The sequence below is a fragment of the Chamaea fasciata genome, unplaced genomic scaffold, assembly GCF_029207755.1.
Source record: "Chamaea fasciata isolate MVZ Bird 193981 ecotype frontalis unplaced genomic scaffold, bChaFas1.0.hap1 SCAF_4, whole genome shotgun sequence".
Taxonomy (NCBI): domain Eukaryota; kingdom Metazoa; phylum Chordata; class Aves; order Passeriformes; family Sylviidae; genus Chamaea; species Chamaea fasciata.
The window spans coordinates 24,928,255-24,940,460 of NW_027094089.1; the positions used below are offsets into that span (position 1 = coordinate 24,928,255).

The window sequence follows — 12,206 nt, forward strand, 5'->3', positions numbered from 1 at the left end:
TACAAACGAGTTGGCATGGAGATGTGGAGATCCTGCTCCCTTAAAGCTTTTAATTATGTCCCTGCCATTAAGAATACAAATAATCACACCTCAGTTGGGCTACTTATAATTAACTACCTGGATTATAGTATGAGTATTGAAAGACTTAATCCACCACTACCTTGAATAAGGAATAGGCATATGCAGTATTTTTGCAAAATGTATAATTATGTATCATATCGTATCATATCATAGTGTCCATATGTAAAGCACTTCAACAGATTTTTTTCTATTTATAATCAGTATTATACTGCAAATCTTTTAAAGTATTCTCTCAAAAGGAAATACCTAGAGTGTAACCAGAAAAAAGTAAGTGGCAAAATATAATCTAAAGTGACTCAACATTTCCCATGGTATTATTTTCCACTGCACTGGTCTAAAATATACTGACAGTTACTGTTCCGAAAGGGGGAAAAGCTCCATAAATAATAGGTAGGTCAAAGATGTTCTGTCTAATTGGCCTTCTACAAACTGAAGCAAATGCAAGATAGAGTTTATTTGAATTTCAAGTGCAGAAGGGTAAATGTTAAACCTGCATTAAATAATTTAAGCAAAATAAAACATTTAAAATTGAAAGTACTCCATAAACTACATGTTACAAAAAATAAACCAAAAAAGAAAAGATGCTATAATATGTCTCTGGGACATGTCTGGGAAGATGGCAATGAGAATCTGATTTCTAGATAGATTTGCTAAATGAATGATGACATGAAGCACAGATAGTGATATCTGCCTTTGAGAAAGCAAAATAAAACATCTTTGTCTTTTATGACAATGCAAGAAATAGGCCAGTACAATTTCATGTTCATGCACAGTAACTCTCATATATACACATCTTTTTTTTTTTTTTTAAATCATATTTATTTTTTTATGTTCAACATACCTGGAAGTTGATAGAAAAAAATATTAACAGTATGAATTTTAGTTAGTCTAAAAACTGATTTATCTACTGACTCCAGAGGCATGATATCATTGGGATTTTTCAGTGGGGAACAACAATGGGGAGAGGGATCTGCAATAGATACATCAAAAATTGGGCAGCAGAAATTACTGAAGACTTATCTACTGGAATTTGGAAACTCCTTCAACTAATAAAACCTCCATAGGGCCCCCAGACCTAATTAATAAAAATATATCTGCACTTCCTAAACACTCAGTTTGGGGTTCCCTAGAAATATCGGCATTCCTTCAGCTCTAACACAGTATCTGTTAAAAACAGAAAAAAAGGGGTTAAATTTCCCAGAACATATGTCTGGGCTGTGGCATGAAGGAAAGCCTGTGTAAACACAGGTGGGAAAACAGATGGAGAAAGGAAAAGATAGCAGGGAGACCAGTTTTATCTTGTGTCCTTTGTGGTTGAGAGGAATTTTGCCAGTTACTACAGAAAAGCGCAGGATGAGACCACAGTGAACAATCAGGCCTCTGTCCACCAGTGAGAAAGCAAATGAAATAACAGCAGAGTCCTGAACGTGTTCCCAGGAATCCTCCTTTGAGTAAGCTGTGCTGAGCCTTACTGGTTTGGCAGTGTGGGATTCATTCCTTTTTTCTCCTCTCAGCAGGCATGTCAGCCCCACTCTAACACACCAGCTCATGGAGGCAGCTCAGCAAGTGCCCATTGGAACCAGGACTGCCTGTCCTGAGTCTCTCTTTTGATCCCACAGGGCTGGCGGCTGGACAGGGCACAGGACATCATGAAAACACTCCTGCTCATCAAAGTCCTATGCACTGGTTTTGGGACAGCTTTAAACCTATGTTTGCAGGGGTAACAATCTCAGGCAAGTTATTCGTGGTTGAAAGCTGCTTTTCCACTTTGTTCTCCAAGCAGAAGCCTGCTGTCTGTAGCTGCGTGCATGGGAACACCATCTGACTGACTCTGGGGTGAGGGTTGTGGGAGAAGTGGAGGTTCATAAGGTGTCAGGGGGCAAAAGGCCTTTCCAGAAGGGAAGGAGAAGTTGCATTATCTTACTGTGATAATTGAAGTAGCCCTCAGACCCACACATTTGAGTAGGAGGAAGGAGATAATTGGAAAGGGTTTGTTTTATTAAAGAAAACATCTCTTTAGTTTATTACACTACTGCATGTTTGTTGTGATTAATTATTAGAGATTTTGAATTACCAACTTATATAATATTATTATGGACTGATTCTGAAACAGTTTACCTCAGCAGAAATCAAAATATGGACACAGCAGTGGCAGTACATCAGTTTCTATCAATATGTATAGGTAAATTAGATTAAATTAGGCTCATTATATACTTTAATAATTCTGCTCTGTAAAGCCCCAGTAACTGATGAACGAATCTCTTCTATAAGCAAAAGATTCATATTCTTGTGCTTCATCTCTAAAGATGTCAAAATCTTTGCATTTTGCCAATTTTGTATGTATAGTTAAGAATTAATACACAATCTGTTCAGTAATTCCTCCTGTCAAGAAGAGCAATTTCTGATCCAGTCACGTGGTACTACGACGAAAAGGTTCAATAGGATTAAAACCTTGCAATTTCCTTCCTACCATTTATTACTGGGATTATATCATAAATGTGTTTGAACTACCAAGGTATTAAAGAAAAAGACAAATACGCACTGGGACAGAGAAAGCAAAAATGGGGAGCTGTCATTATCGACTGCTGTGTACTTTTTGTTTTCAGTACTGTAAACTGTACATACTCAGGACCAGGGACAAGACGACAAAAAAATTAAACCACTTCATAATGACAACAGCCTCAAAATACAATTGCTTCCATTCTTCACCTGCCTCCTGATTCTTATTCTTCATCCCAGGAAGCTGAGTTCAAGTGTGTCAATCTCAAGCTTTCAACTCAGCTTTACTGCAAACACATGTGCAATCAGGTTTTCCAACTCGCTGTCCAAAAGGGACAGGTGTAAGCACCTTCCCACTCTGTCCCATGCCCATGATGTTCCCCTGCAGCTGCTCTGTCTCCATTTATTTGCATCACTCACAACCTGACTCCTACCCACAGAGTCCTCTCTCTGTTGACGTCTCACTCCCCACTCTTCCGTACAGTTTTGTCCTATGTGTTAGCACAGTCCCCACCATCCATTCATTCTCTCCTGACCTTCATTCACATGTCACTAACCCTACAGAGGCAGCTACAAGAAGATCTTAATTACTTGGATAAAGAATTGGTTGTATGGTCACTTCAAGAAGGTACTGGTCAATGGCTCAGAGTCCCTCAGGGATCCATACTGGGACCAGTCTTGTGCAGTGTCTTCATTAATTAAATAAATGAAGGAATTGAGTTCACTCTCAGCAACTTTGCCGATGAATCCAAACTGAGCACTGTGGTTGACACTCCTGAAGGATGGGATGCCATCCAGAGGGACCTGGACAAGCTGGAGAAGTAGCCCATGGGAATCTGATGAGGTTTGACAAGGCCAAGTGCTGGTGCTGCACCTGGGTAGGGACGGCTCCTGGTGTCAGCACAGGCTGGGCATGAACAGACACAGAGCAGCCCTGCCCAGGAGGACTTGGGGGTGCTGGTGGGTGAGAGGCTGGACATGCCCCAGCCATGGCACTCACAGCCCAGAGAGCCAAACGTGTCCTGGGCTGCATCCAGAGCCCTGTGGGCAGCAGGGGAGGGAGGGGATTCTGCCCCTCTGATCTGCTCTGGTGGGACCATCTGGAGCATTGCATCCAGAGCTGGGGTCTCCAAGATAGGAAGGACTTGGACCTATTGGAACAAATCCAGAGGAGGCCAAGATGATTAGAAGGCTGGAGCACCTCTCCTATAACATGAGGCTGAGAGAACTGTTGTTTTTCAGCCTGGAAAAGAGAAGGCTTAGACATGACCTAATTGAGATCCTCTGGTACCTGAAGGGAGTCTCCAATAAAGAAAGAAGAGAGACTTTTTACAAGAGCATGTGGTGAAAGGATAAGGGGAAATGGATTCAAACTGAAACAGAAGAGATTTACGTTAGATACTAAGAAAAAAATTCTTTACTGTGAGAGTGGTCAGGCACTGGCACAGTTTGCCCAGAGAGGTTGTGGATGCCCCATCCTTGGAAGTGTTCAAGGATGAACGCTTGCATGGGGCATCCACAACCTCTCTCAGCAACCTCTCTCAGCAACCTGGTCTAGTGAAAGCTGTCCCTGACCATAGTGGGGGCAGCAGAACTAGATGGTATTAAACATCCTTTTCAACCCAAGCCATTTTATGTTTCTATCATTCTCTGGTAATTCCTATTGAGGGCAACCTTATTTCCTCCCATATGAAAACTGTGTCAGTGTCAGTGTGAGAAGTTTCTCTTGTACTTGTAAAAGGAAAATATGCATCTACAGCTATGCCTATAGTGGCAGCAATCCCATTTCTAATAATGGGGAACTATGAGCAAAATTTCTAATAATGGGGAACTATTAGCAAACAGAGAGTAAAAATGAAGGAGGAAAATGTTTGCTTTAATAAAAAATCTACTGATATTTCAAAAAAATAAGATATAGTTCAATTAAAAATAAATCCAATAAAAGCCACTATAGAATATTAAAATCCCATGATTCTTCACTGGTAACTGTGGCTTACATCATTTCACTGATGTAGAAATGACTATATAACTGCACAGTATAGTGAAAATCAGTTTCATGTATTCTTCCTTGTCTAATTCCTGTCCCTTTTATAAAAATACAGAGGAGCATACAATGTGAGGGCAGGGATTCTAAGGTGAGGCAGTAAAAAGATACTGTTTTCTACAAATGCCAGCAAAATGGTAGGTCTATTGAAAGGCCATATTGGATGTGGCCTATTGAAAAGGATAGTACCAGAAACTGCTTTCCAATTCCTACTAGCACTTGGAGGAAATTTCTAGGATGATAGTGTCCTTCAACCAGCAGTCTGAAAAAAACCTCACTTACTGGGATGAAAATTAGCATCCTACACACTGCTGGGCTAAAAAAATGCTCCTGCGCACAAAGTTTAAGAACATTACATTTATGAACACACATCAAGGTCAAGGGACAGAATGCTTTTCCCACAGAAATACCAAGGAATAAACCACAAGATCTCTGTGCTGACACTGTTGCATTTACTCCTTCCCTCCCAAAAGAAGAAACCAGTGAGTACAGATGAGGAAGCAGGCAGACAGTCAAGCCCAGATCCTTTTATTGTCATCACTTTGCCTGTCCTCAGAAATGAACAGAAAGCGTACAGCAGAGGTGTGGTCTGATTCACCTATTTCACTGGGGTTATCCAGGCATACTTTTTGAGAAGAATTACCAACCAATTGTAAGGTTTATCTAGTTTCCTATTAGACCAGATCTAATAATTTAATAATAATAATAATAATAATAATAATAATAATAATAATAATAATAATAATAATAACAATAATAAATTACAATAATAAAATAATAATTATAATTTGAATACCAGATTAATAATTTAATTTAATTAAAAACAAAGATCAGGCAAGAGAATTTAAATGCTCAACATCAGTCCTCAAACCTCAAGATTCTTTACTGCAACTTTTGGTTTTCCAGGCTTTTCTTCTTCCAACAATCTCCATTCAAGTCATTCCCAAATACTCGTGATTCTGCTTTGGTTCCTCTTAAATCTTGGCTTTCACACCAATCTCCAGTTCTCCCATAACTTAAGGATTGCTGATTTTTATTGGTAAGTTCTTTTTACCTATTTTTTTTCCTGATATAATGTTGTTAGCACAGAAATAATTTACGTATTAAGATCTTGGTTTTCCAAATCCGAGGCAGGATGCTGGTGAAACCCTCCACTGTTCTGGAGGTGAGTCTACAAATCTCTCCAGAGCCAAGGTCCCCAAGTAACTCAGTTCTGGGACATACCTGTCAGACAGAATTTAGCATCTCTGAGCTGGGATGAGAAACTTTCAAAACATAAGACATTTAAAAATTGAAAAAGGATCTGTTTAGGCATGGCACTCTGCCAGCTGTGTGCCCCCAGGTGTTAATATTGATGTATTGTGTCAGACCTGGGAGCTATACAAGACCTCATGTTACAAGTAGCATCTTAAACATAGTGTCAGCCTCAGTTTTCTCATGTGTCCATGAAGCAAAAAAGGGTTTATTGGTTTCAGGATTTGAAAGCAGCCTTGATCTTCCAGTTTATTATTTAATCACTATGCAATATTCTTTATTTCTGCTTTGGTCAGGGAGCTTTATTCAGATTTTGATACACACTTCAGGGAAAGCGGGTGTTCTCCAGAGGGTTGAGAATTTTACAACTGTTTTTTATTTTCTGCTTTGACAATCCAAACCTTTTCAATACACAGATACCTGATTTGCAGCTTGTTTTCTCTCTTTTCAGCTGCAGTCACAGAATTATAAAATCACAGAATGGTCTGAGTTATAAGGGACCTTAAGAATGGTCTAGTTCCAACACTCTTGCCATGAATGGGATACCATTCACTAGATCAGGTTGCTCAGAGCCCAATCCAGACTGGCCTCAAACACGGCTGTGGATAGGGCATCCACAGCTTCTCTGATCCAGATAGGTCTTTCTTCTCCCCAGCTGAAGATACACTGCTGGAAATTCACAACTTATGCTGTTTTGCTACAACAGATCTGAGCCACACCACTTTGGATCTTTAGGGCATTTCCTCTTTCAGGGTCTCTCTCCCTTGTACACTTGGCTTTTTTCACTTCTCCTCACCCCTCCACGCTACAGCAGCAGCTATTACCTTCTGTTTTCCCCAGCAGGCTTTGGATGCATTACCACCCATCTCTGAAACACCTGTCTCATCCCAGCTGCAGTTTGGATGAGCAAACATGCTTTAGTATGCAGTGTAGTAAGTTCCTGTAGTGTCTATATTGCAAGTAGCTTTTTTTTAATTTGTCTGCATTCCTGTTATGAAGGGTAGCAGTCGAATGAGCTAAATAGTTGTTTGCACTGCAACAACAGGCTGACAGTTATGTAAAATACTTTCATGTGCAATCTCCTCTGACCCTCTGCTGGTTCAGAGCAGTATTATAGCCAGATTCAGCACGCAGACTCTTGAAAACTCATTTTCATAAACTAGGACACTGCTAAGCATAGAGGAGACCAAGACCAAGGTTGCTCTGTTTCTTCATCCTCAGCATTTACCTTTTCTTTCTGCTTAATCCCCTGACTTCAGCATCTACAATTTAATCCTACGGGATAAGCATAAGACCTCTTTACCAAAGTGCTTCTACAAATACTGGTGATACAAATCACCTTGCAGAGGCTACTTCAGAGTGACAAGGTCTTCTGGCCAGATCAGTAGGAGTTGCTTTAGCGTATTATTCTAAAATGGGATTAGTTAAGTAACTCTATAGCCCAATTGAAACGCTGAGCCCAATTCACTTTTCTTAGCTTCCCCCTTCTGTATGCCAACTAAATGGCACTGATTAGGCTTTCAATTGAGCATTTTCTGAAAGGCGTTCAGGTTGTTTATGGGATCATTCCTGGAATTCAACAGCAAATTAAGTGTAACTCTCATAGGCAGCAGTGGTACGCACAAAAATATTCAAGCAGCTTCTGAAAACCAGCCTTTCTGCTGCTTATGGAAGCAGACACCTATTCTATTGCACAAAGATAATTTACAGTCACAGGGAACAACTATTTTATATCATCAGTTATTATATTGAAGAAAAGCAATTGCTTTCATCAAAATATACATATTCTGATGTCTTCATCTTAGCAAATAACTATTTTTCATAATGATTACCAGATTAATTTATTTAGGATTAAAATTAATGCCTGATTTTTGTTAATATACATCTGTTAGAGAGCTGCTAGTCAAATAGGATGTCCAATTTCTCACCATATATATTGGAAGGATAAACACTGATGTGTGCTAAAATTGAGTGAAAAAGAAGTAATAACATCTTGAAATATTCATGAATTACAAAATATCCAATGTAAATAATGCTCTTCTATTCATTGACAATTTTGCAATTCTTAACATGATTTTTACCTTTAGTTTTATGACTGCAAAAATAGTATTCTTTCTTAAAGATTAATCCTGTCAAATTTACCTTTAAAAAGCTATAAAGTTACTATGCACATTATTGTATTTTTATTAAAATATTTTCTGTTAAATAACAGTGATCTTAATTCAAACAAACTTCAAAATTCTGGAAGGTCATTCTGCATTTGTAATAGTTGTCCTCACAAGAGTAAGCAGACTCTGAATGTTTTATTCAGAAATATTTTGCACACTCTTCACTGCAGTTTGAATTGTTTAAGCAAGTGACTCTTAGCTAACTTATTTGGAAGTCTTTGTCTGTTATCTGTACATGTTTTGTTCTAGTGCATTCACTCCAGTGTTATCATTCATTTTTGCCTACTCACCTCCAAAGTAAGACCCATCTGTCAGCTTCAGCTCCTTGTTGGACTTGGTGATGACACCAGCAACACCATGTTGAATGAAATACATCTTCTTACCCACAGCCCCTTCTCGGATAATATAATCTCCAGGTTGGAACACCTCAAATCTCAGTTTGCTTAGCATGGCAGTCACAAAATTTGGGTCTGCATTAGCAAAAAGAGGCATTGTAGCCACCAGCTTCCGACAGTTGAAGTTGACAATCTCCTAAATGGGAAAACATCATGATTATAATGGTCAATAAATATATTCAATATGATGGGCATTGAAAAAACGATGTTCTGCTTTCTTAACAAATATTTTTTTTATGCTTATATTGGACTTTCCTGTGTCTCTGTGCTTACTTTATAACATATTTCCATCTGTTTCTACTGAAATGACTGAAACAAAAGTGCAGTCTGACTTGTATTTTCTAGGTTTAAAGGTTTTCTTCTGGTTTTCACACATTATTTATTATTCCCATTGGAGTTTAAGGGGACACTGACAGAAAGGTAAAAATTAAATAGGAGTTACACTGCTTGAAAACTAGATTGGCTGTTGCAATAACTGTATTAAGTGAAGAAATTATGCAAGCCCTATGTTTCCAAATATTACACCAGTGCCATCTTTCTGTTTTGAACATATCCAGTGGTAATATAAATATGTATTACAACTAGCTAGTTGAAATCAAAAGGAAAATTTCCTGTGCAGTTTCTAATTAATTTTATAAACACGGAAACATACATTTCTGCCCTTTAAAGAGATGAGTATAATGTAGACCCCTGTATGCAGAAAGCACTACTATTTTCCTAGGGCCTTCAGGATTTCTCCTACCAAGGAGAAATTGCATTCATATTTACGGAGCACGCTATAAGAACACCTACATGAAAAGATTAGTACCAAAAATAGCTGTAAATGTCATAGCTGCTTTAAATAAATAAAACCAAAACAAAACCCTATGAACAATTTATGAAATATTTTCAAGCTCATTCTTGCAGACCTTATTGTCTTGGGAAATTAACATGGTCAGTTGCCATTACAGATTTAACACTGTATTGAAAAACTGAGACTAATCAGTATTACACAAGGAGAGGGGCTCAGGCAGGCAAGGTCTACTGAAGTAGCAAACCCAACATGACAGGAAGAGAAAATATAATCATCTGTATATAAATACAAACAGAGAAAATAAAAGAAAAATACAGCCAGCAATCACTTAACTGCTTTGCAAAACTAAATATGCCTTTATTGTCAGTGGAGTACCCCTAGCATTTCTTACACTAATATAAGGTTTCAAGATTGATGTAAAGGAGACATTCCACCTACCAATGCTCTCATTCCCATGACTGCATTCCTGCTGGAAGTAGTGCTTTCAACTTCCAATGCATCTGCTGTCTCATATCTCAAATCAGTTCCCTTGCATCTGGGAAAGATGTGGGAATCCCCCTCTACAGGGAAGCCATTTGCTACTGAAGCAACTAAGAGACAAGTGCATTAAGAGTGAGGAGAGGGGAGAAACAACCACCTTTCCCTGAGAAATCATATCCTTTCCAAATAAATCTAGTGGGACTTAGAAGTAAACTGGCAAAAAATGTCTCACCAGGCATCCTACAAACTAGTCTTGCATGTAAAAAAACATGGTAAATTTGATGCAAGATATCTTCTGTTTGCCTGAAATCAAAACCTTTCTCAAGAAACAGCATGTGAACTGCCGGATGGGTGACATTCAAATCTTTGAATACTGCTGAGTCAGTAGGTCAAGAGGGGTAATGCCAAGATATTCTCTAAGTATATTCTTTATGAGGCAGTAAGTATCATAATGAGATTCCAACTCTCTGTCTTTCTAAAGCACAAGGAGAAGTTGTTTTCCTTCATGTTGAAACTCTACATTTCTTAGTAACGGTCCAGCCATCACCTCCCTCCCAAAGGAAAATTATTTGCTTCTCCCACTGCTAGTAGTATGGTGGCATCCCATGAGGAGCCCCAGACAACATCCTCCATTCCCTGCGAGACTGCCTCACCGCTATCTCCACTGATACTGGCAACAACTATTAGTTGTCTTGTCTTGCTTAGGGACTTTTCAACAGGCTTGCTGCTTGTTTCCTGCTTCTGAAAGTGAATAGCTTGTCTTGCTTGACGAGAGGCAGAGAAAAGAAATTACTAAAGAAAGAAAAAATTGACTTGAAATTATATAGAAGCTGGTGGGTGAGCACAGAAAAAGCTGGGAGAGTAGAAAGTTCAGCTCCAGTCAAGATAAGGAAGAAAGAGTAAAATAGACTTAGGTGGAGTAGTACTACAAAAGCGAGAATGGGAGGAAAACAAAAAGAAGGAATGCAAAGACCTTGAAAACAATAAACAGAAGAAAAAAAGAAGGCAGGAAGCCTTTAAAAACAGGTTGAGAATGGGAATTGGTGAAAAGCAAGAACACAAAACCTGGAGAACAGGTGTCTGGAGTGAAAGCTGAGAAGTAGGGCAGTAAGTGTTTATTTAAACAAAAGGGAAATTGAAAAAAAAAAAAGAGAAGTTATCCATAACATATCTTTAAAAGTATGATAGGAGACATCATGATATATAGAGAGGGGAGAATTCAGACCTGGATGACTCCTTTGTGCAGACCCAGTCCCACCCACCCAGAAAGGAATTCATCTCATCTTGGGAATCCCAAAAAAACATACCCTTGAAAGGGGATTTTCACCCTTGGAATCTCATGTCCTCTTCTTGCTCAATCTTCTGCCCACTTTTCTCTCGCATTATGTAATCTGTATCTGGATATACCCATGTATACACACCCATTATCCTGCTCAGCCTGAGTTGCCTAATGAAGGTACCAACATAGCTACAAAACCACCCTGCTGAGGTAATTTCAGCTGTTATTCCTAGTAATGCATTCATTTTGTTGATTAGTTTTCTGTGAAAGTTTGTGCTAAAGTACAAACTTCCCTTATTTAAGATGTTAGAAGGTGGAAAATTACCGAGGGAGAAAGAAATGTGTCATTTTTAAGTGCTTTGTTTTTCTTTAAAGTGTTCTTTTATTTAAATATGAGATCATTCAGAACAAGTAAAATACATTTCCCTGAGTCTTAATCACAGGCAGTTCTGCAATTTCAGGTTCTTGTGTATTACTTTAAATATCATCCTGAGGAGAAAGAAACAGTAAAGATTATGAAAGTGTTTTATATAACTCAGAAAGTACTAGGAGAAAAAGTTCTGTGTTTTAAAAGTGAGGCAACAAAAGAACAAACTGACAAATTAAGAGTTGATGTTTTGAACAGAAAAAAAATGGTTCACTCATATTTTTCTTTTAATTCTTTGGATTTGGACTGGAAACAGACTATGCTGCCCAATATGATATCTTCATTAAGTGAGATTTTGTCTCACCTCTACTTGAAGAAAACACCAAATGAACCCTAAGGAAAGGATCAGGGAAGAAAATACCAAATGAAGCTTGAAGAGGGGGATTAGGAGTGCATTATATAGCTGAAATGGTTAAAGAGCAAGAATGAATCAGACCTAGATGAAGCAAGTGTTGATCTATTCCAACTGCTGATCTCTTACACAAGAATTAAGTCTGAGACACAATGGTCTGCTTTATATAAGAGATTGGTTAGGTAATTACACTGGCTTCTGCTCCTTTATAGTATATTGGATTTATTACTCATCTTGACCTTCCTAGATTTTTTTTCAAACTGGTGTTAAAGCATCAGATATTATCATTTTGTGTGGGTTCAGTATTTCTTGATGGCTTCTCTGAAGCATATCAAGATGTTACAGAAGCAGTCACAAGGCTGTCCCAGCTGTGACTGGAGCTCTCTGATGGCATCTCTAAAAGTTTTTAGGACCTCTTTTCTAGAAGATTTTTA

At 38.4% G+C, this 12,206-nt stretch overlaps 1 protein-coding gene across 1 annotated transcript in view; it reads right to left on the reverse strand.

Annotated features, from left to right (window-relative positions):
- Positions 1 to 12,206, reverse strand: part of HCN1 (hyperpolarization activated cyclic nucleotide gated potassium channel 1) — a 162,704-nt gene that overhangs the window by 12,672 nt on the left and 137,826 nt on the right. Inside the window, exon 5 of the mRNA XM_066181128.1 lies at positions 8,337 to 8,577. Within this exon, the coding sequence (XP_066037225.1) occupies positions 8,337 to 8,577 (241 nt within the window). The remainder of the gene's footprint in view (positions 1 to 8,336; positions 8,578 to 12,206) is intronic.